Here is a 26,267-nt window from a genome sequence, read left to right as displayed (position 1 = left end):
TCAAGATCTATTCTCCTAGTTTTGCCTCTACTTTACCGTAGATATATATAGTTTTCTACCATTTCCCTAATTCTTGATGTAAGCAGTGACATCTTCCCATTTTCAATTAAAGACTGGGTCGATTGGAGATAAAACATAATTATATGGGATGAATTGATAATTTTTAGCATCTTCTTTTTCGCTTGTTCCCACAATTAATAAAACAAAGGTGCCACACACTTTCCAAATTGGCAAATTCAAGAAACAATTCTCTGTCATTAGCAACCAGCCAAACGTAAAGAGGCACTTTGGACGATAATAAGGTAACACAAAAGAGGGGTCCAAAGAATGTCAAAATGGGCAGCGGCTATTCTTCATCTTTTTCACAAAGCAGCAGCACTTGCTTAACACACTATTGTGCTACCGCTCCTTTTCAACTCCAAGAATCACACTCAAACTCTTTAAATTTCTGCTCAGCCACTAGATTCTTGGAACCCCATCTTCACAAATCTTCCAAAATTTTAATACCTAAATCCCCATTTTCGGCAATCTTGCCATTGAAGTGTGCTAAAAAAATGCAGACCCAAGTGGAAGATTCTGTGAAACCCATTGTTGATCCTCATGATATTGACCCGAAATTGCTGCAGAAACTTTCTTATGATGCACTTGTCTTTTGCTCTCTTCGTGGTCTTGTTGTTGGTGACAGGAATTCAGAGGTCAGTCTTTATGTCAATATAAACTTTATTTATTTCCTCTTTTTTTCTTGTTTAATCACAGAGAAAGGAGTTTATATTACTGAATTATCTATGAATTTTTTTTTTTATAAATTTATTGTACTACTTTGATTAAAGTTTGGTGCTTTATTTTATCTTTTGTAATTTGTTGATCAAGAAGGTTGTTAGGTGTTATTTCTTTACTGTTTTAATTGTGTTTTCTTGAAATTTGAAGAAATCAGGAACTGTTCCTGGTGTTGGTATGGTTCATGCTCCAGTTGCTCTTTTACCAATGTCATTCCCTGAAAGTCAATGGAAGCAAGCTTGTGAAGTTGCTCCAATTTTCAATGAACTCGTCGATCGTGTGAGTCAGGATGGAGAATTTTTGCAGCAATCACTGTCTAGGTTGGTAATTTTCTCATTTGCACATAATTGCTACTGTGCTTATTATGCCCTTAAAAATGTACTGAAACTGAATGCACAAGTCTCTAGTATATATGCCTGTATACTTGTAATAGTTTGTCCTGGCTGACATATAACATAGTTCAGGTCTTTGGGGATTGAAAGAGATAATGGTACTTCTTTTAGTGTTTTGTGAAACTTAAATGCCATATCTGTGGGAGCTCTTGCGCAATGGAGGTAACCTGTTTCTGATACTTATAGCGAGTCCACGTAATATTAATCTCGTTTGGCTCAGCTAATATCATACCTGGCCCACAAAATCAGTGAAACTTGAGTGCTTCCTCATTTCCTACTGCTTGAAATGTCAAAGATGCAACCTTTTTTGGCCCTCCTGTAGTTATGCTTAATTGTTATTCAAATTTCTTTCTTAAACCAGTATGGTGTAACAGAAAGTCCTTTACTTTGTACAATTCGTCTAAATATAATATTACTGTCTCTTCAACATAACGTGTCCAGTTTTTATTGGCATGCACAGTTAGGCCTTGTTACCAATCTGATGTTGGAAACATGATTATAAATACTGAGATACCTACGTAATATGCCATTGACATGACAACAACAACAACAACAACCCAGTAAAATCCCACTAATGGGGTCTGGGGAGGTTAGTGTGTACGCAGACCTTACCCCTACCCCGAAGGAGTAGAGATGCTGTTTCCGAAAGACCCTCGGCTCAAAAAAAACAAAAAGACAAGGACAAAAAGGATAAAAAGGGAGACAATATTAGTATCACAACAACAATCATAGGATAAATAGGAACACCATGAAATCCAGAAGAAAGATACAAAGCAAAGGGAGACAATATTAGTAAATATTAGTATCACCACAACAGTCATAAGAAAAATAGGAACACCATGAAATCTAGAAGAAAGATGCAAAGCAAAAGCGATAGCTAGTAAATAGGACATGCACTGAAAAGCGAAATAGTAAGCCACAACATTCCCACTAGCTATCTTAGACAAAAACCCTACATGGCTAGTCCCACAATGGTACGAAGTAAGGCACGACTCAACTACCTCCTAACCTACAACCCTAATACTCGACCTCCACATCTTCCTATCAAGTGTCATGTCCTCGGAAATCTGGAGCCTCGCCATATCCTGCCTGATCACCTCTCCCCAATACTTCTTAGGCCGCTCTCTACCTCTTCTCGTGCCCTCCGCAACCAGCTGCTCACACCTCCGTACCGGAGCATCTGGGCTTCTCCTCTAAACATGTCCGAACCATCTAAGCCTCGCTTCCCGCATCTTGTCATCAATGGGAGCCACATGCACCTTCTCCCGAATATCATCATTCCTAATCTTATCTATCCTAGTGTCACGACCCGAAATTCCCACCTTCGGACCGTGATAGCGCCTAACATTTCACTTGTTAGGCAAGCCAATGTTAGAATAACATTATCCATTTTGAAAACAAATTTTAAATTTATTAATAACAAGGAAGCAAATGCAAAAGCAATTTTGAAATAATCCATAATAACATCGGTGTCTAAATACCATCCCAGAATTGGTGTCACAAGTGCACGAGCTTCTAGAATAAATACAATTAATGGTCTGAATAAAATAAAGCTGTCTGGAAATAAACACATAACTAAAGTACAATAGACGGAGACTTCAGAACTGCGGACGCCATGCAGTTATACCTCAAGTCTTCTCTGGTAGCTGAAATCCGAGCAAGTCTATGGTACGCCGCTGGGACCAACTCCAAAATCTGCACAAGAAGTGCAGAGTGTAGTATCAGTACAACCGACCCCATGTACTGGTAAGTGCTGAGCCTAACATCGACGAAGTATTGACGAGTCACTTACATTAACCCGAACGCAATATTAGTAACAACAACAATAATATAAACAATTCAGGTAACTCATTTATAATAATTGAAACCAACCCAGCAGTCATAATCCATTATTATTTCAACCAATTCTGTTGCAGCGTGCAACCCGCTCTCACAATATATTCACATTCAGTTCTGTTGCAGCGTGCAACCCGCTCTCACAATATATTTATTTTAATCAAGTCTGTTGCGGCGTGCGACCCGATCCTCCAATATTGACTTTTAATAAGTTTGTTGCGGCGTGCAACCCGATCCTCCAATATTGACTTTTAATAAGTCTGTTGCGGCATGCAACCCGATCCTCCAATATATTCATTATAATCAATCATGTTGCGGCGTGCAATCCGCTCCTCCAACATTTTCATTTACCAATTCTTATAGAAGAAATTTTCTCAATAAATGTAACAATTAATATAAAATTACGAGACAACAAACATACAATAATTATGGATTAATTATGAAGCAAACAATGACAAATATCAAATTATTATGGAAATCAGGGAGCAAATAGGCAGTTTAATATTTATTATGCTAAATGTCAAATAACAATTGATGCACATAATTCGAATAGCATGTAACAATTAATGCAGGAATTCAAGAATTTATATTTGCAAAGAATAAGAGAGAAACAATTATTAGAATAATTTATTTATGATTAAAAACAATTTATGATTTTTTAAGTAAGCAAGCAAACAATTAATTTGACGACGTATAGACACTCGTCGCCTCGCCTATACGTCGTTTACATGCAATTCACATAACAAACAATTTAAGGGTTCTATTCCCTCAAGTCAAAGTTAATCCCGACACTTACCTCGCTTTGCAAATTCCAATCAATTATTCAACAACAGCTTTTCCTTTTAAATTTGTCTCCGAAAGCTTCAAATCTATTCACAAACAATTAAATATATTCAATACTAATCATAGGAATTAATTCCATATGAATTTATAAATTTTCCGGATAAAAATCCGAAATTCATTAAAATATTCGGCAGTGGGACCCACGTCTCAAATCCCGGAAAAACTCACGAAATCCGAACACCTGTTCCGATACGAGACCATACCAAATTTGTTAAATTCCGATATCAAATGGACCTTCAAATCTTAATTTTTGCGTTTTTGGAAAGTTTTACAAAAATTCCAATTTCTTTCATCTAAATCCGAAATAAATGATGAATATAGACATGGATTTGTGAAATATAATCACTTTTGGTTAAAGAACACTTACCCAATTCAAAGTCGTGAAAATCCCCCTTGAAATCGCCCAAATCCGAGACTTAAAACTCAAAAATGAGTAAAATTGTCGGACTCTTCGATATATACACTGCCCAGGTATTTCCGCACCTGCGGTGCCTGTGCTCGCACTTGCGAGCTCGCATCTGCGAGAAAAATCTCGCATCTGCGGAAAAGGGGCTGCCAGGCGAGGTTCCTCCTCTGCGGACAAAATGTCGCTCCTGCGACGTCCGCTTCTGCGCAAAAGGGCCGCACCTGCGAAGACCGCATCTGCGATCGAATGCTCGCTTCTGCGAGCTCGCACCTGCGGTAAAATATCCGCAGGTGCGATTATCACAGAAGGCAAAAATACAGATTTTGCTTAAGTCGAATTCTTGATCCGATTTCAATCTGTTTCACTCTCGGGGTACTCGGGACCCAGTCCGAATATACCAACAAGTCCCGTAACATAATACGGAATGACTCGGGGTCTAAAATCACGTCAAACAACACTGAATTTACAATTCACACCCCGATTCGAACTTCGAGTTTTAAACTTTCAATTTGCAAATCTCGTGCCAAAACATATTAAATGAATTCAGAATGACTTCAAATTTGGCACACAACTCATAAATGACATAACGGAGCTGTTCAAATTTCCAGAATCGGATTCCGGCTCCAATATCAAAAAGTCAACCCCGCGGTCAAACTTGGAATATTTAGCCTTTAAATTGCTAGTTCCGTTAAATGGTCATAACTTGAGTTAGGGACCAAATTAAATTTCGGGCATACGCCCAAGTCCCAAATCACGATACGGAGCTACCGGAGCTATCAAAACACTGACTCGGGTCCGTTTGCTAAAAATGTTGACCAAAGTCAACTCAGTTTAGTTTTAAAGCTCTATTTTCCATTTTAATCCATTTTTCACATAAAAATTTTCCGGAAAAATGTACGGACTGAGCACGCAAGTCGAGGAATGATAAATGGTGCTTTTCGAGGTCTTAGAACACAGAATTACTTATTAATTTTAAAGATGACATTTTGGGTCATCACATTCTCCACCTCTAAAACAAACGTTCGTCCTCGAACGGAGTTAGAAAAAGTACCTGAGCTGGAGAAAAGCTGTGGATATTTACTCTGCATGTCCGACTCGGACTCCCAGGTAGATGCCTCTACCGGTTGAGCTCTCCATTGCACCCGAACTGAAGGATAACTCTTTGACCTCAACCGTCGGACCTGCCGGGCTAGAATAGCCACCGACTCCTCCTCATAAATCAACTCTTTGTCCAATTGGACTGAGTTGAAATCTAACACATGGGACGGATCACCATGATATTTTCGGAGCATAGACACATGGAACACCTAATGAACCGCTGATAAACTAGGTGGTAATGCAAGCCTGTAGGCTACTTCACCCACACTTTCAAGAATTTCAAAGGGTCCGATATACCTAGGGCTCAACTTGCCCTTCTTTCCGAACCTCATTACACCTTTCATAGGTGAAACCTGGAGCAATATTCGTTCTCCAACCATGAATGCAATATCACGAACTTTACGGTCGACATAACTCTTTTGCCTAGATTTAGCTGTGCGAAGTCGATTCTAAATAATCTTGATCTTATCCAAGGCATCCTGTACCAAATCGGTACCCAACAACCGAGCCTCTCCCGGTTCAAACCAACCAACTGACGATCGGCATCGCCTTCCGTATAATGCCTCATATGGAGCCATCTGAATGCTCGACTGGTAGCTATTATTATAAGCAAACTCTGCAAGTGGTAAGTAATGATCCCAAGAACCTCCAAAGTCTATAACACAAACGCGAAGCATATCTTCCAATATCTGAATAGTGCGCTCTGACTGTCCGTCTGTTTGTGGATGAAATATTGTACTCAACTCCACCCGCGTGCCTAACTCACGCTGTACAACCCTCCAGAAATGTGAGGTAAACTGCGTACCTCAATCTGAAATAATAGACACGGGCACACCGTGAAGGCGGACAATCTCACGAATGTAAATTTCAGCTAACCTCTCTGAAGAATAGGTAACTGCCACTGGAATGAAATGGGCTGACTTGGTCAACCTGTCCACAATGACACAAACATTGTCAAATTTTCTCTGAGTCCGTGGGAGCCCAACAACAAAATCCATTGTGATACGCTACCACTTCCACTCAGGAATTTCTAACTTCTGAAACAAACCACCAGGTCTCTGATGCTCATACTTAATTTGCTGACAATTCAGACACTGAGTTACATGTGCAACTATATCCTTTTTCATTCTCCTCCACTAATAATGTTGCCACAAATCTTGATACATTTTTGCGGTACCTGGATGAATAGAATACCTGGAACTGTGTGCCTCTTCAAGAATTAATTCACGAAGCTCATCCACATTAGGCACACAAATACGGCCCTGCATTCGCAGAACTCCATCTTCCCCCACATCAACCTGTTTGGCATCACCGTGCCGCACCGTGTCCTTAATGACAAGTAAATGAGGATCATCATACTGCCTCTCTCTGATGCACTCATATAAAGAAGACCGAGCGACTGTGCAAGCTAGAGCCCGACTGGGTTCTGAAACATCTAGCCTCACGAACTGGTTAGCCAAAGTCTGAACATCTGCAGCTAATAGCCTCTCACCAACCGGAATATACGCAAGACTGCCCATACTCACAGCCTTTCTACTCAAGGCATCGGCCACCACATTGGCCTTTCCGGGGTGATATAAAATGGTGATATCGTAGTCTTTCAACAACTCCAACCATCTTCTCTGCCTCAAATTAAGATCCTTTTGAACAGACACTGGAGGCTACGATGATTAGTAAATACCTCGCACGAGACACCGTAGAGGTAATGCATCCAAATCTTCAGCTCATGAACAATGGCTGCCAATTCTAAGTCATGAACAGGATGATTCTTCTCGTGAACTTTCAACTGCCGCGACGCATATGCAATTACCTTGCCATCTTGCATTAATACTGCACCAAGCCCAATGTGAGATGCATCACAATATACCGTATACGATCCTGAGCCTGTGGGTAATACCAATACTGGCGCCGTAGTCAAAGCGGTCTTGAGCTTCTGAAAGCTCAACTCACACTCGTCTGACCATCTGAATGGAACACCCTTCTGGGTTAGTCTGGTCAATGTGCTTGCTATAGATGAAAACCCTTCCACGAACCGACGATAATAACCTGCCAAACCCAGGAAACTCCGGATCTCTGTAACCGAAGTAGGTCTAGGCCAATTCTGAACAGCCTCAATCTTCTTATGATCCACCTTTATGCCTTCTGCCGATACAACATGCCCCAAAAAGGCAACTGAGTCTAACCAAAACTCGCATTTTGAAAATTTGGCATAAAACTGATTATTCTTCAAGGTGTGAAGCACACTTCGAAGATGTTGCTCATGCTTCTCTCGACTGCTGGAGTAAATCAAGATATCATCAATGAATACAACCACAAAAGAATCCAAATAAGGCTTGAACACTCGATTCATCAAATCCATAAATGCTGCTGGAGCATTTGTCAACCCAAATGACATCATTAGGAACTCGTAATGCCCATACCGAGTCCGAAAAACTGTCTTAGGGACATCAGATGCCCTAATCTTCAATTGATGGTAACCAGATCTCAAATCAATTTTCGAAAATACCTTGGCACTCTGAAGCTGATCAAATAAGTCATCAATTCTTGGCAACGGATATTTGTTTTTGATAGTGGCCTTGTTCAACTGCCGATAGTCTATAAACATCCGCATCGAGCCATCTTTCTTCTTTACAAATAATACTGGTGCACCCTCGCGGCGAGACACTGGGTCTAATGAATCCCTGATCAAGCAAGTCTTGTAACTGCTCTTTCAATTCTTTCAACTCTGGCGGGGCCATACGATATGGTGGAATAGAAATGGGCTGAGTGCCGGAGCCAAATCAATACAGAAGTCAATATCTCTGTCGGGTGGCATCCCTGGCAGATCTGCAGGAAATACTTCTGAAAATTCACGAACAACTGGTACTGAGTCCATAGAACGGACATCTGCACTGGGATCACGAATATAAGCCAAATAGGCTAGACACCCTTTCTCTACCATACGCCGAGCTTTCACATAAGAAATAACCCTACTGGCAGAATGGCCAGGAGTTCCTTTCCACTCTAATCGAGGTAACCCCAACATAGCTAGGGTCACTGTCTTGGCATGACAGTCCAATATAGCATGATAAGGAGACAGCCAATCCATACCCAAGATGACATCAAAATCTACCATATCAAGAAGTAGAAGATCCACACTAGTTTCAAGATTACCAATAGTAACCACACACGAACGGTAGACATGATCTACTACCACAGAGTCTCCCACCGGTGTAGATACACACACAGAAGCACTCAGAAAATCACAAGGCACAACCAAATATGAAGCAAAATAGGACGACACATAGGAATAAGTAGATCCTGGATCAAATAGAACTGAAGCATTTCTATGGAAAACTGGAATAATACCTGTGATCACAACATCAGATGACTCGGCCTCAGGCCTAGCTGGAAAAGCATAAAATCGGGGCTGGGCCCCACCACTCTGAACTGCATCTCTGAGACGGCCTCTAACTGGCTGGCCTCCACCTCTAATGGCTTGACCCCTACCTCTAGCTGGCTGAGCAGGCGGTGAAGCAACCGATGTCGGTATGATGGCACGAGAATCTTGCCGAGATCTGTTACTCGCCAGTCTAGGGCAATACCTCCTGATGTGACCAATGTTCCCACACTCATTACACCCATCCTGATGTCGTGGCTGCTGAAGCTGAAGCTGAAGCTGACCCAGATGGGCCGGATAACCACTGTAGTAACTCTGGAGTGGTGGTGCACTGATAGGAGCTGAATGTGCACTGAATACTGGCTGTCCAGAGTAAGGCCGTGACTCCCTGAAGCACCGGGAGATACATGAAGTGTTGAATGAAACGGTCCGGAAGGATGACCCCTACCAAAATTACCCCTGCCTCCAAACGAGGCACCACTGTAACCACCGAATTGACAAGGCCTCTTATCGGACCTTTGCCCTCTTTCCTGTGCAAGAACCATCTCGATCCTCCTTGCGACATTAGCAGCTGCCTGAAAAGAAATTTCACCTCCGATCTCCTTGGCCATCTGAAGTCTGATAGGGTGAGTGAGTCCCTCAATGAACCTCCTCACTCTCTCTCCCTTCGTAGGTAGTAAAAGGAGAGCATGACAGGCCAAATCCACAAAACGGGACTCATACTGAGTAATAGTCATACTGCCCTGCTGTAGACGCTCAAATTGCTTGCGGAATTCCTCTCTCAGTATGATAGGGAGGAACTTCTCCAGAAATAGCTGAGAGAACTGCTCCCAGGTAAGTGCAGGTGATCCGACTGGTCGGGTCAATATGTAATCTCTCCACCACCTCTTGGCGGAACCCGTCATCTGGAATACAGCAAAATCAACCCCATTGGTCTCAACTATACCCATGTTCCGCAGCACCTCATGGCAGTGTTCAAGATAATCCAGTGGGTCCTCAGAAGGTGTACCACTGAAGTGAACTGGAAAGAGCTTAGTGAACTTATCCAGTCTCAATAAGGCCTCAAAAGACATGGCGGGCCTATCACCGGTCTGTGCCGCAACAACTGGCTGAACTACCCCAACTGGCGGGGCTGCTAGAGCCTGATTCTGGGGAGCCATCTGCTCCGGAGCAGGAGTAGTGGGAGTTTGTGCTCCTCCCTCAGCCTGTGAGACGGCTGGTTCAATTGAATTGACCGACTAATTTATCTAGCTTATTGGTTGACAGGGTTAATATTGCTCATAAGAATCTGTCGAGTTCTTACTCGCCTATTCAAGCTAACCTAACGCCTATATGTCTATGGAGTTAGAATCAACAAGAACGCATTTATAATTCCTGTAAATCAACCAAGCAAGGCAATTAGGTATATGTCTATCCTAACCACGAATCCGTTCCCCGATGCCCGAGTTCAAGAACTTGCCCTACTCAATCCTATATGCAATATAGAATTCCCACTTTCGAGTTCAATTCTAGATTCGTAGATAATATTCAATTGGTGATCAAGCAATTAAATAATTAAGCGCAAGATTGAATAAATAAACTAATATGATAAATCAAGAAGTCAAAATCAATATCCGAATAACAATAGTCATGAAAGAACCATAACCCTAGAACGTGAAGTTTAGCTCCACATAGACATGGTAGCCAAACAACAAATCATATAAAGAAACATAAAAATTACTAAGTTTGGTGGGAGACAGATGAAACTTGATGAATTCCGGCCTCCACAGCTTTTTCCTGGCTTTTTCCCTCTTCCCAATATGTTCCATCCCCTAAAAGAGGCATTTTTAGCTTATATATTGCGTACAAAAGTCGTGGGCCAAAGCTCTCCCGTTCCTAGTCCAATTCGGCTTCAGGGATTGATGCTAAGGTGGATGCGTCGCATCCACCTTATCCTCCATTTCAATTTTTGCCTGCGAAGGTGGATGCGACGCATCCACCTTGTCCTCTATTTCTCAGCTTCGCATGCGATGGTGGACGCGATGGCACAACTTCACTGCTAAGGTTGCATGCAGGATGATGTTTTCCTAGGTTGGATGCGACGCATCCAACCCTTCTTCCTCTAGCTAAACCACCTTTTCTTCATATTTTGCACTCCGAACACCTTAAATCGTCACACATAACTTAATTAGTCATCAAACCAATAATTACACCATGTTGGGTGTTTTAAAGATTAAATAACATCAAAAAGTGGTTAAAGCATGGGTAAAGTAACATTAACACATATCGAAATATGCCAAACATCACTACCCCACACTTAAACCTTTGTTCGTCCTCGAACAAACCATCATATAGTAGACGAAACAAAATTAAACTCTTATCATTCAAAGCACACTGCACCTATGACCGTGGTTATTTGCTACAATTAGGTTCTAGACTATGCATCAACACACTTCCCTTTTCTTATGCCCTTCTTTAAACATATTCGAGCAAAGACAACATGCTCACAACAATCCTAACCTCAAAAACCGACTCAATGTCACAATGCACTCATGGCTTGAACAACCAACATCATAGAGAAGTCTAATAACGTTACCTATCCCTCGTGAAACCATGTGCCCTCACAACAAAAGCAAAGAGAGTAGAATCAATCCACACATTCGAATCTCATGCTCACAAAGAAAATTGCTCACTCTCACAAAAAGAAGTCGCATGCATGCAATTGGTACCATAGGCTTGCCCTTAATGTAAATCTCTACTAATGTAAGCTCGCTCGATCTAAAATCAATTAGGACTTTTTTCATGGTTGTAATGTGGGCTAAGGGACGGGTAGGATATATTTTAGGAATAGTGACTCAACTTCCTAAGCACTTTAACACATCATCAAATAACTTAAGCGCAAATTCTTCAACACCACTTCAATTTCACAAATAATATCACCCCAACAATATTTCCTCTTTCTTTAAGCACTACTTTAATTCATACCCACTAGCAAGAATAAGACAACAATTTATTCATTTATATTTTTCTTTCTTTCAATTTCCGCTAGTGGTGTATTATTTTACAAAATAAGTGCACCCTTCTTTCTTTCATTGGTTCCACTCAAAAGTCACCCCACACTTAGTCCCTTCTTACTTCTTTCAGCGCTCATCTAACAATTAAAGTGCTTTAAGAGGTAAAAGGATCAAAACAATGTCAATTAAGAATAAAAAGGGTATAGGCTTGTAATGTGGGTACCAAATAAAAGGTCTACAGGCTCAAAAGGGTTAACTAGGGATAGATTTTATTTGTGATAAGCAATAAGCTCAAAAAGATCAAAGAAAGCCTAAAATCATTTTTCAAACCGAGCATCACCTAAAATTTCGCTTCAACTCACATACCGGGCAAGTTCTAGACACAAGTACATTACATGGACTACACAAAAACCTCACCACACATGGCACATGACTCGCTAAGGACGGTCACATTCCGACTCTCAAACAATGCAAGTATTCACGGAGCCACGAGATATTAAGCATTAAGCGCAAAGTGAACACAAGTCAAGAAAATGAGAAATAGGCGCCACAAAACATGCTATCCATTTTAACAAGGCATCATCAATAATTTCAAATCATACAGAAGATACTACACATGCGAAAGTATAAATATGTTACTATCAAATAAGTCAAGGGCGCCTAGGTTCATCATTCTTACTCCTTTTATTCCCTAAATTCCTAATCTACTCGGAAAGAAAAAAACTACCCGGTTCAAACTACATCCCATGGAAAAGAACCGAGGCACAAAAAAAAAACCACAGGGGATTATTACTATCTACAAAGATACTTTTTTTTTTTTTTTTTTTGATAAACTAATAGATAAACTGATAGTTACTCCATATAGATGAATTTACTGTTATTTTATGCCATTAATCCAGTGAATATATTAGTACATTCATCCATACATCAAACATAAATCACCCCCACCCCACACTTAGGGTTGTGCGTTGTCCCCAACGCATACAAACAAGGTAAAGTAGGGTGAGAAGGACTCCCTGAAGTCAAGGTGGAGGAGCATCTGCATCCATAGCATTCCTATCATCAACAACTGGTGCTGATTCTGTATCAGGTGTTACAGCAACTTCAATAGGCCTGTTGAGTGGAGCCTCGGTGACTATGGGAGGAACAGGAGTGGATGGTCCGGCAGTGGATGATGCAATCAGCTGGGAGATGTCTGTACCTGCACATTGAACCAGAGCTCTGAGGAGTAATGATATCTCCTTCATCATCGTGGCCTGCTCGGTCTGAACTCGGCTTAGATCCGCACGAGTCTGTCTCAACTCATCCCTGGTGGCACTCAACTCGACACGAGTCGCTATCAGCTCAGCCCTGTTCTCTTGCATATCTGCTTGCATATGCTCAAATAATTGTTGGACGGTGAGCTTAGAAGACCTTCCCTTGTTCGGCTCTAGAACATGAGTGACATCATATGGTCCTGGAGCTTTAGCCTCAATGTCATCATTCTCCTTGTCCCATAGTACTCCCCTCTCTGTTAAAAAAGCCGTTAGGGTATTAGCAAAGAACAGCCTCCACTTGTAATTCATCCTGGTTCGCTGCATTTGATCATGCATGATGGCTCCGAAGTTGAGTGGTATCCCCTCTAATAAAGCATATAATACGAGTGCGCGGTAACGAGGGACATCAGTTTTATGTTGGCATGGCAGCAGTCGGTTACAAATGAAATTTAGAGCCACACGTGCTAACGCACTCATGAATTCCTTTGCTATAGAGTGGTACTCCATACTCCCATGCTTCCATTCTGCATCCTTCCTGGTAGGGCATAGGACAGACTTAATGTGTGCATAATCTGGTGTTTTGCATATGGCGTCAAACCTGTCAGTGAGTGTGTGTGGCACCCTTAAGAAGTTATTCAGAGCTTCAGCTGACACATTAATATCTATCCCTCTCACTCGCACAATGTTTCCCCGTGCGTGACGCCAATTGGCGTAGAGCTCTCTAACAATGGTGAGGTTGGCTTTGCCATGACCTTTCAGAATGGGTCCCCATTTTTGCACCTCTCGAATTGACTGGAGAAACTCTGAGTACTTTGTCTTAAGTGGTCCGATGTTTATCGGCTTTTCCGGAATGTACTTCTTTGAAACCAATATCTTCTTATAGGCTCGGAATGCCTTCTCATTAACAAAGTATTTCTCCCAATCAACTCGGTCTATGGGTTCACCTTCGTCTTCATCACTCATGTTGATCTGTAGGTGGTCATTGTCCGAATCGGAATCGGATTCAGATTCTGTAGTAATCTTCTCCTTCCCTTTATCAGTTGGAGCACTCATTCTCGAAGCTTTTCTTTGGTATGTCACAGGCTCTCGTATCTCTATTCCTTTGCTCGGTGTAATACCCTTCTTCACTATCCTCCGGACCAATGTTTCCTCCTCCTCTTGCTCTGAATCATCACTTAACTGCCTAGGCAGCAGTTCCATTTCCTTCTCCGTCCGCTTCCTCTTTTTCTGTGGATTTGGACCGCCCGCTGCCCTTCCGGTAGGCTTTTTGGGCGGTTGTTTGTTACCATCTTTGTCTTGTTTCTTGGATGGTTTACTCGCTGCTGTCATTTTACGAATCTAAGTACCTGCAATGCAAAGAATTCAACAATTAGCAGATGAAACAGCGAAGTTCAGCCTGAAAGCAATTGCGACAGCTTGCAGACTTCAATTTATTTGTAAAGTCATGCCATTCACTCTTCATGGAATTGTAGCTCATGACTGTCAGCAAGTATGTGATAACTTTCTTCAAAAACTCAATTTCACATAGCCCCTCACTCGACCCCACACTTATTCTCAAGCATACACCAATGTTGCTCGGTTACTCAGACTTCACCGACGCCTAAATTTTTCTCAGGGACAATTCGTCGAACATGTGGTATGCAACAAGTGTGCCTAGTTCATTCTATCAGTTGAGCAGTGCCACTACCCTCCCAAAGTTGGACGAGATGAAGGGAATTATAGTTTATCATCTCTCAACCATTACAACTACCAAGAACGACAGCCCTAAAAATCTTGAAATTGCAAAACCTACTTGTTGCTACCACTGAAGGAGGGAGGAGAGACGAATTTGGAGAGAAGCCAACGGAAGAACGAAGAGGATGATGCGTACCTGTCGCGTTTGATCTTATTGCGATACAATTTCGATGAGAGAATTCTGTTCTGCGTTCGTAGGCGTCGCCAAAACGAGACGAGTGGATGCGTCGCAAGAAACGTTTTTGTTCGAATAGGTTATCTTAAGATGTGTTAAAATATATATTATTTACCTGTGCGTGCGAGCTTTGACGCGACGCATCCCCTTGTCTTCCTTCAAAAATTTTGGGACGCGATACGGGCGCGATAGGCAGACTTCACTGCCTTGTCTGCCTTAAAAAATATTTTTTTTTTTTTTTTTGCTGAGGGGGACGCGACGCATCCGCCTCGTTTTCTTGAATAAAATCTATGTCCTACGAAAAAAAACTAACTAACTTGGGTGGCCTCCCAAGAAGCGCCTGATTTAACGTCGCGGCACGACGCAACATGTTCTTCATGCCTCCACTAAGTCCATTGTGGTCTTGTGACGTGCAATGTCACCACCCCAATAGTGTTTTACTCTTTGGCCATTTACCAAGAATGTCGTATTGGACCCCTTTTCACACAATTCTATCGCACCATGAGGTTTCACACTAACCACTTCAAACGGACCCGACCATCGAGATTTAAGCTTTCCTGGAAAAAGCTTTAGCCTTGAATTAAACAGTAGAATTTGTTGACCTGGTTCAAACTCACGATGTTGGATATGCTTATCATGCCATCTTTTTGTCTTCTCTTTATACAATTTGGCATTTTCATACGCATGCAATCGAAACTCATCAAGCTCGTCGAGTTGTAGCAATCTCTTTTCACCGGCCAAGTCCATCTCCATATTTAGCTTTTTAATCGCCCAATAAGCTTTGTGTTCAAGCTCGACGGGCAGATGGCAGGCCTTCCCATAAACCAACCTGTACGGAGAAGTGCCTATTGGGGTCTTGTACGCAGTGCGATATGCCCATAATGCGTCATCCAGCTTCCCGGCCCAGTCCTTTCTATTCATACTTACTGTCTTTTCCAAAATCTGCTTGACCTCTCTGTTGGAAACTTCTACTTGACCACTCGTTTGGGGATGATAGGCAGTAGAAACTTTGTGCTTGACTCCGTATTTTGCAAGAATATTATTCAGCAGTTTGTTACAAAAGTGAGTTCCCCCGTCGCTTATCAACACTCTTGGGGTCCCAAAACGTGTGAAGATGTGCTTCTTTACAAAGCCTACCACAACTTTTGCGTCGTTAGTAGGAAGAGCTATGGCCTCTACCCACTTAGAAACATAGTCGACCGCCACCAAGATGTATCTGTGTCCGTTAGAATATGGGAATGGTCCCATAAAATCAATCCCCCAAACATCAAAAAGTTCTACCGCCAGTATATTTTGCAAGGGCATCTCGTGCTTCCTCGTGATAGTTCCAGTTCTTTGGCATCTATCACAATTTTTAACGAAGGCATGTGCATCCTTAAACAATTTTGGCCAATAAAAACCTGATTGTAGCACTTTTTGAGCGGTTCTATCCCCGCCTTGATGACCTCCATATGGTGACGCATGGCAGTCATGTAGTATAGCCTTCATCTCTTCCTCAGGAACACACCTTCTCACCAACTGATCTGCACACTGCCTATATAGGAATGGCTCATCCCACACGTAGAACCTTACATCATGTAGGAATCTTCTTCTATTGTCAGCTGTCCACTCTAGTGGCGTTACCCCACTTGCGATAAAATTCACATAATCTGCATACCATGGGGCTTCACCTGAGGTGATTGCCAATATTTGCTCATCCGGAAATGTTTCTTTAATTGACCCTCCTTCAGCTACATGGTTCCGGCTCTCTAATCTGGATAAATGATCGGCCACTTGATTTTCTGTCCCTTTTCGATCTCGGATCTCTAAGTCAAATTCTTGCAAGAGGAGGACCCAACGAATCAGCCTCGGCTTGGCGTCTTTCTTTTCAAATAGGTATCTGATAGCTGAATGATCTGTGTAGACGATGACTTTGGTTCCCACTAGATAGGATCTGAACTTGTCAAACGCCCACACCACTGCAAGCAACTCCTTTTCAGTCACTGTATAATTCATCTGAGCTGGATTCATAGTTTTGCTTGCATAATAAATGGAGTGAAAGATTTTATCCCTCCTTTGCCCCAACACCGCTCCAATTGCTATGTCACTTGCATCGCACATCAACTCAAATGGTTGTGCCCAATCGGGGCCAATGATAATTGGTGCAGTCACCAATCTTCCCTTCAGCTCCTCAAATGCTTTCAGACATGCATTATCAAACTTGAAGGTAACGTCTTTCTCTAGAAGCCTGCACAAAGGGGAAGAAATTTTCGAAAAATCTTTAATGAAACGACGATAAAAACCTGCATGACCCAAGAAACTGCGAATGCCTTTTATGGATGTCGGCGGGGGCAATTTTTCGATCGTCTCCACCTTTGCTTTATCCACCTGTAGACCATCTTTTGAAACCTTGTGCCCCAAAACTATACCTTCACGTACCATGAAATGGCACTTTTCCCAGTTTAGCACCAAGTTCGTCTCTTCACACCTAGCTAGCACTTTATCAAGGTTCATCAAACAACTATCAAAAGAACATCCAAACACAGAAAAATCGTCCATGAATACTTCTACATATCTTTCAACCATGTCAGTGAAAATAGCCATCATACACCTTTGAAAAGTCGCAGGTGCATTACAAAGACCGAAGGGCATTCTCTTGAACGCATACGTGCCATAAGGACATGTAAATGTAGTTTTCTCTTGGTCTTCTGGGGCTATAGCAATCTGATTATACCCCGAATAACCGTCCAGGAAACAGTAGTATTCCTGGCCAGCTAATCTATCAAGCATTTGGTCAATAAAAGGCAGGGGAAAGTGGTCTTTCCGGGTGGCATTGTTTAGTTTTCTGTAATCTATGCAAATTCTCCATCCAGTTACAGTTCTTGTCGGAATTAAGTCATTATTTTCATTAACTACTACGGTTATCCCCCTTTCTTCGGCACACATTGAACGGGGCTTACCCATTTACTATCAGAGATTGGAAATACAATACCTGCATCAAGCCACTTAATCACTTCTTTCCTTACCACTTCTTTCATGATTGGATTTAGTCGGCGTTGGTGTTCTACACTCGGTTTGTGTCCGTCCTCCATGAGGATTTTGTGCATGCAGAAAGCTGGACTAACGCCTTTAATGTCAGACATTGTCCACCCAATTGCTCGCTTGTGCTCACGTAGCACCCTTAATAGCTTTTCTTCCTGTAATTTAGACAAGTGAGCAGAAATAATAACAGGTAAAGTGTCAGAACTTCCCAAATAAGCATATTGAAGGTGAGGGGGTAGGGGTTTAAGTTCCAAATTTGGAGCTTTTTCAATTGACGGCTTTGGTGGGGGGCCACTTGGCCTATTCAGGGGCTCAAACGGGATTATTCCTTGCATGTAACCACATGATGTATCTAGGATTCCCTTTATCTCCTCAACCTCATCATCCATCTCCAAGCTATCAAATAGCATGATTGCTTTTTCTAAACAGTCGCCTAGATATACGCTCGTGTTAAGAAGTTTCTCATCCACTTCTACCACAGATATCATAGAGAGCTCCTCATAGTGGCGGGGGAGTTGGATTGCTTTGTAGACATTGAAGACTGCCTCCTCGTTGTCCACTCTCATAATCATTTTCCCTTCTCTCACTTTAATTATTGCATCGCCAGTAGCCAAGAGAGGTCGTCCCAATATGATTGGAACTTGTTCATCAGCCTCGAAGTCTAGAATAATGAAGTCAGCTGGGAAGATGAATTTTCCAATTTGCAGCAGCACATCTTCAATCACTCCTTCAGGGTAGGCTATGGACCTATCAGCTAATTGCAACATCACGGTGGTTGGTCTCGGAGCTCCCAGACCTAATTGCTTAAACAAGGATAACGGCATCAGATTTATGCTTGCACCCAAATCACACAGAGCACGTCCCACGTTAATATTACCGATTTGTACTGGAATAGTGAAGCTGCCAGGGTCCTTAAGCTTTTGGGGAAGCTTGTTTTGGACCCTTGATGTGCACTCCTCAGTAAGTGCAACCGTCTCGAACTCAGTCAATTTCCTCTTATGAGCCACTATGTCTTTTATGTACTTAGCGTACTTTGGAATTTCACGAAGTACATCCACTAATGGAATATTTAATTGAACCTGACTCAACATGGAGAGAAATTTGTTGAACATGCGATCGTCATTCCTTTTCTGCAATCTTTGGGGGAAAGGTGGTGGTGGCCTTGTAACCTCCATTCGCTCTGAACTTGCATCATCTTCCTTTGACTCTTGTGTTGCCTTAGGTGTCAACTCCCCCCAGGTGTAGGTTTTTCTTTTATCTTCCTTGGCGCTTCCTCTAGTTCCCTCCCGTTTCTAAGTGTAACTGCATTAATTTGAGGGTTCTTCTCTGTATCACTGGGAAGTGAGCCTGTAGGTCTAGTATTTTGGTTTGCTGCTAACTGCCCCATTTGCCTCTCAAGATTTCTGAAATCGGTCCTGAGCTGTTGATTGTCTAGTAACAACTTTTTCAGCAAGTCATTCGTACTTTCTTCCATTTGTTGGGGTGGCTTCTGAGGTTGAGTAAAATTCCCTTGAGGCCTATACTGATTCTGTTGACTCCCGCCCCATGAGAAGTTAGGATGATTCCTCCAGTTTGGGTTGTAAGTGTTTCCATATTGCGCATGTTGATTCATAGGACCTCTGTTTTGTTGTCCCACATAGTATATAGATTCAGGATTCGTGGGGCACATGTCAATCATATGACTGTCTCCGCATAGTTCGCAACAAATAGACATCTGCTGTACATGTTGCATTTGTTGTGTTGTCATTCTATTCATCTGATTTGCCAATTTTGCTATATCGGCTCTCATGGCGGAAAAGTCATCAAGCTCAATCAAACCGGCGGCCTTCTGTTTAATTACCCTTCGTGAATCCCCCTCTCCTTGCCAATTATGGTCATTAGCAGTGAAATTATTTAGCAGGAGTTGTATTTCACTATACGGTCTTGCCATGCAACTACCCCCACAAGCTGAGTCAAGATTCATCTTTGATGCTTCATCTAACCCATCAACAAAAGTGTGACCCAATACCTCATCAGTTTGACAATGATGCGGGCAGTCTCTGAGTAGTTTCTTGTATCTTTCCCAAGCTTGACGAAGTGTCTCGCCATCCCGTTGTTGGAACCCAAGAATTTGGCTCCTCAACGACTTTGTCTTCTTAGTTGGGAAAAACTTGATCAGGAATTTCCTTGCTAGATCATCCCAAGTGTGGATAGAGTTCGCGGGCTCCTTTTGCAACCATTCTTTAGCTTCCCCCAACAGTGAAAAAGGGAATAGTGTCAGCCTGACATAGTCCTTGGAGACGTTCGGATAATTGTAAGTGTCCGTGATTTCCAAGAAGTTCTGAATATGCCTCTGCGGGTCCTCATGAGATAGACCCACATATTGTCCTGTGGACTGAATCAGCTGTACCATGTACTGTTTGAGTTCAAAATGCCCAGTGATATCAGGCTTCACAATAGCCTGAGTCATATTCGCAAGATTGGGCCTTGCGGCTTCGATTACCGGACGCTCTTCATTGCCTGCCATATCTATTGGCTGTGGTTGGATTGCGATGTCCAAATCTCTTTCTATTCTCGTTCTAGCTTCGTGTTCTCTTCTCACTCTATGTAATGTTCGTTCGATTTCTGGATCAAGAGGAATGAGGTTGTTTGCACTTCTACTCCTCTGCATTCGAGAGTAAACCCTGCGTTGACACAAACCAGGCAAACTGAAAATTAAAACTTGAAAACAAATATCTAATAAAAGCTTAACTTAGTCACGTAGCTAATTTCTAAGTCCCCGGCAACGGCGCCAAAAACTTGTTGCGACCAAACACACTCACGCAAGTATACGCGGTCGTCAAGTAATAAAGTGACTAAAAGTCGGATGTCGAACCCACGAGGACTTATGATTAACTATTAACTAAATTAGACTATCCCAATTATCTAAATAAGAATTAAATCTAAAAATATTTTATTCTAACTAATTAAATAAGAAAAATATAAATAATAAACTTTGAACAGAGGAAGAGCAGATTTTAATGATATCAATGTAATGAAAACGATCTAGGGTTATGGGCTATCTAACAATCCTATTGTATTCTTCAATTGAATTGACCGACTAATTTATCTAGCTTATTGGTTGACATGGTTAATATTGCTCATAAGAATCTGTCGAGTTCTTACTCGCCTATTCAAGCTAACCTAACGCCTATATGTCTATGGAGTTAGAATCAACAAGAACGCATTTATAATTCCTGTAAATCAACCAAGCAAGGCAATTAGGTATATGTCTATCCTAACCACGAATCCGTTCCCCGATGCCCGAGTTCAAGAACTTGCCCTACTCAATCCTATATGCAATATAGAATTCCCACTTTCGAGTTCAATTCTAGATTCGTAGATAATATTCAATTGGTGATCAAGCAATTAAATAATTAAGCGCAAGATTGAATAAATAAACTAATATGATAAATCAAGAAGTCAAAATCAATATCCGAATAACAATAGTCATGAAAGAACCATAACCCTAGAACGTGAAGTTTAGCTCCACATAGACATGGTAGCCAAACAACAAATCATATAAAGAAACATAAAAATTACTAAGTTTGGTGGGAGACAGATGAAACTTGATGAATTCCGGCCTCCACAGCTTTTTCCTGGCTTTTTCCCTCTTCCCAATATGTTCCATCCCCTAAAAGAGGCGTTTTTAGCTTATATATTGCGTACAAAAGTCGTGGGCCAAAGCTCTCCCGTTCCTAGTCCAATTCGGCTTCAGGGATTGATGCTAAGGTGGATGCGTCGCATCCACCTTATCCTCCATTTCAATTTTTGCCTGCGAAGGTGGATGCGACGCATCCACCTTGTCCTCTATTTCTCAGCTTCGCATGCGATGGTGGACGCGATGGCACAACTTCACTGCTAAGGTTGCATGCAGGATGATGTTTTCCTAGGTTGGATGCGACGCATCCAACCCTTCTTCCTCTAGCTAAACCACCTTTTCTTCATATTTTGCACTCCGAACACCTTAAATCGTCACACATAACTTAATTAGTCATCAAACCAATAATTACACCATGTTGGGTGTTTTAAAGATTAAATAACATCAAAAAGTGGTTAAAGCATGGGTAAAGTAACATTAACACATATCGAAATATGCCAAACATCACTGTGTTGTGGCCCAGTCTTCAAGACTCACCAATCGGACTAGAGCGTCCTGAAGCACTGGAGTGGCTATGAATCCTTCCGGGACCTGAACTGGTCCAACTGGTACACTCTGAACTGGGACCTACTCCTGAAGGTCTATCTGAGGTTCTTCAACAGGTGCAGCTGCTCGAGCTCTGGACTGAGAAAACCCTAATGCTGACTAAAAGGAAAGTTCAGTTTAGGGTTTAAAACGCTAATGCAGATTGCATGTTCTCACCATCTGCGAGAGAATAAGAGTAGAATGGTTCAATCATCGATGATAGAATAAAATCGCACGACAGAATAAAAAAGAAGTGATATTGTTCCTAAACTTCATAGCCTCTGAGAGATAAGTACAGACGTCTCCGTACCGATCCTTCAGACTCTACTAAGCTTGCTCGTGACTCGTGAGACCTATGTAACCTAGTGCTCTGATACCAACTGTCACGATCCGAAATTCCCACCTTCGGACCGTGATGGCGCCTAACATTTCACTTGCTAGGCAAGCCAACGTTAGTGTTAGTTTACAACATGTATATAGTGTAGTATTGTCCCACATTGGTAGAAGAGTAGTATGTCCTTGTATAGTATAGCTATAAATAAGGACTTCTTGTATTGTATTGTTATCTAATATCAATAACATATTTTCTCCTGTGCCTTCTCACATGGTATCAGAGCAATTGTGAGAGACTTATCGCTGTGCATAAATTCCAGCGATTTCGGGAAAGAGAAATCAGTACTTTTTTAAGGTTGTTTTCTATCTGCTTCATTTTTGTCAGTGTTGTGCAAAATCCAACACTACCACAAGAGTCGTCACTGTCCGGCGACCAAACCCCAGTGAAAAACTACGGCAGCAGCCTCCTCACGCGCCACCAGAAGCTCACGCGCCGGCGCGTACGACCACTTCCGGCCATTTTTGAAAATCTTCCTTCAGAACAGTTGGGTCGCCTGGTAATTCCAATCCTACCCCTACTGTTTTCATTTCATTCCGAAAACTTTGAGTTTTTTCCGGCAGCTACAGTACTATTCCGACAGCTACAGTATTTCAGTATTCTGTTTCTGTGTTTCCGTATACTGTTTCAGTGGATTACAGTTGATTCTTTCTCCTATTTGGTAATAATTTGCAACAATGTCTTTGGGATTTGATGCTTTTGGGTCTAGAAACATGAGTTCTGGAAGCTCTAGTGCTATTATTACCTCGAAACCTTTAATGGGAGGTTCAAACTACTTAGCTTGGGCTTCATCTGTCGAGTTATGGTGTAGAGGTCAAGGTGTTCAAGATCATCTAATCAAACAGTCTAGCGATGGAGATGAAAAGACAATAGCACTTTGGGCAAAAATCGATGCTCAGTTATGTAGCATCTTGTGGCGATCTATTGATTCCAAGTTGATGCCCTTGTTTCGTCCATTCCAGACATGTTATTTGGTTTGGGCAAAGGCACGGACCTTATACACTAATGACATATCTCGCTTCTATGATGTGATATCACGGATGACAAACTTAAAGAAGCAGGAATTGGATATGTCTACTTACTTGGGTCAAGTACAGGCAGTCATGGAGGAATTTGAGAAGTTGATGCCAGTTTCTGCTAGTGTGGAAAAACAACAAGAGCAGCGACAGAAGATGTTTCTCGTTCTTACCCTCGCTGGACTTCCTAATGATCTTGATTCAGTACGCGACCAGATTTTGGCTAGTCCGTCTGTCCCTACAGTTGATGAATTATTCTCTCGATTACTCTGCCTTGCTGCAGCACCAAGTCCACCAGTGATATCATCACAGATACTTGATTCCTCTGTTCTTGCATCCCAGACAATGGATGTTCGGGCATCTCAAACTATGGAGCATAGACGAGGAGGAGGTCGTTTTGGAAGATCTAGACTCAAGTGTTCTTATTATAATAAACTTGGACACACTCGTGAAATGTGCTATTCCTTACATGGTCGTCCACCCAAAAATGCTTACATTGCTCAGACCGAGACTCCAGGTAACCAAGGATTTTCTTTATCTAAAGAAGAATATAATGAGCTCCTTCAGTATCGAGCAAGTAAGCAGACATCTCCCCAAGTAGCCTCAGTTGCTCAGACTGATACTTCTGTTACTGGTAATTCTTTTGCTTGTGTTTCCCAGTCTAGCACTCTTGGCCCATGGGTCATGGACTCCGGCGCTTCTGATCACATCTCTGGTAATATATCACTTTTGTCAAATATTGTATATTCACAGTCTCTTCCCACTGTTACTTAAGCCAATGGATGTCAAACTAAGGCAAAAGAAGTTGGACAAGCTAATCCCTTGTCTTCTATCACCCTAGATTCCGTTCTTTATGTCCCTGGCTGTCCTTTTAGTCTTGCATCTGTTAGTCGTTTGACTCGTGTCCTCCATTGTGGTATATATTTTATTGACGATTCTTTTATTATGCAGGACCGCAGTACGGGACAGATAATTGGTACAGGACGTGAATCAGAAGGCCTTTACTACCTTAACTCACTCAGTCCTTCCACAACATGTCTAGTTACAGATCCTCCAGATCTAATCCATAGACGTTTAGGACATCTGAGTTTAGCCAAACTTCAGAAGATGGTGCCTAGTTTATCTAGTTTGTCTACATTAGATTGTGAGTCGTGTCAACTTGGGAAACATACCCGAGCCTCCTTTTCGCGTAGTGTTGAGAGTCATGCAGAGTCTGTCTTCTCCTTAGTTCATTCTGATATATGGGGCCCTAGTAGAGTCAGTTCATCCTTGGGATTTCGTTATTTTGTCAGTTTCATTGATGATTATTCAAGATGTACTTGGCTTTTCTTAATGAAAGATCGTTCTGAGTTATTTTCTATATTCCAGAGTTTCTGTGCTGAAATCAAAAACCAATTTGGTGTTTCTATTCGCATTTTTCGCAATGATAATGCCTTAGAATATTTATCTTCTCAATTTCAGCAGTTTATGACTTCTCAAGGAATTATTCATCAGACATCTTGTCCTTATACCCCTCAGCAAAATGGGGTTGCTGAGAGAAAGAATAAGCACCTTATTGAGACTGCTCGCACACTTCTAATTGAATCTCGTGTTCCGTTGCGTTTTTGGGGCGATGCAGTTCTCACAGCTTGTTATTTGATTAATCAGATGCCTTCATCTCCCATCAAAAATCAGATTCCGCATTCAGTATTGTTTCTCCAGTCACCCTTATACTCTCTTCCACCTTGTGTTTTTGGGAGCACGTATTTTGTTCATAACTTAGCCCCTGAGAAAGATAAGTTAGCTCCTCGTGCTCTCAAGTGTGTCTTCCTTGGTTATTCTCGTGTTCAGAAGGGATATCGTTGTTATTCTCCAGATCTTCGTAGGTACCTTATGTCAGCTAACGTCACATTTTTTGAGTCTTAACCTTTCTTTACCTCTGCTGACCACCATGATATATCTGAGGTCTTACCTATACCGACCTTTGAGGAGTTTACTATAGCTCCTCCTCCACCTTCGACCACAGAGGTTTCATCCATACCAACCGTTGAGGAGTCTAGTGTTGTTCCCCCTAGTTCCCCAGCCACAGGAACACCACTCTTGACTTATCATCGTCGTTTGCGTCTTCCATCAGGCCCAACTGGTTCTCGTCCTGCACCTGACCCTGCTCCTGCTGCGGACCCTGCTCCTAGTACACCGATTGCACTTCGGAAAGGTATACGGACCACACTTAACCCTAATCCTCATTATGTCGGTTTGAGCTATCATCGTCTGTCATCTCCCCATTATGCTTTTATATCTTCTTTGTCCTCGGTTTCCATCCCTAAGTCTACAGGTGAAGCGTTGTCTCATCCAGGATGGCGACAGGCTATGAGTGACGAGATGTCTGCTTTACATACAAGTGGTACTTGGGAGCTTGTTCCTCTTCCCTCAGGTAAATCTACTGTTGGTTGTCGTTGGGTTTATGCAGTCAAAGTTGGTCCCGATGGACAGATTGATCGACTTAAGGCCCGTCTGGTTGCCAAAGGATATACTCAGATATTTGGGCTCGATTACAGTGATACCTTCTCTCCCGTGGCTAAAGTGGCTTCAGTCCGCCTTTTTCTATCCATGGCTGCGGTTCGTCATTGGCCCCTCTATCAGCTGGACATTAAAAATGCCTTTCTTCACGGTGATCTTGAGAATGAGGTTTATATGAAGCAACCACCTGATTTTGTTGCTCAGGGGGAGTCTCGTGGCCTTGTATGTTGCTTGCGTCGGTCACTTT

General features: G+C 42.1%; 1 protein-coding gene across 2 annotated transcripts in view; it reads left to right on the top strand.

The window, feature by feature from the left end:
- The first annotated feature begins 158 nt into the window (after positions 1 to 158).
- Positions 159 to 26,267, top strand: part of LOC107821526 (glutathione synthetase, chloroplastic) — a 35,556-nt gene continuing 9,447 nt past the window's right edge. For both annotated transcript variants that reach the window (XM_075238487.1, XM_075238486.1), the window contains exons 1-2: positions 159 to 695; positions 928 to 1,097. In XM_075238487.1, coding sequence (XP_075094588.1) covers positions 336 to 695; positions 928 to 1,097 — 530 coding nt within the window. In that variant the 5' untranslated portion in view covers positions 159 to 335. The remainder of the gene's footprint in view (positions 696 to 927; positions 1,098 to 26,267) is intronic.

The sequence above is a fragment of the Nicotiana tabacum genome, chromosome 19 (genome assembly GCF_000715075.1).
Source record: "Nicotiana tabacum cultivar K326 chromosome 19, ASM71507v2, whole genome shotgun sequence".
NCBI lineage: Eukaryota > Viridiplantae > Streptophyta > Magnoliopsida > Solanales > Solanaceae > Nicotiana > Nicotiana tabacum.
Note: the sequence above shows the minus strand (reverse complement) of the source record. Positions and strands in the feature narration are given on the sequence as shown.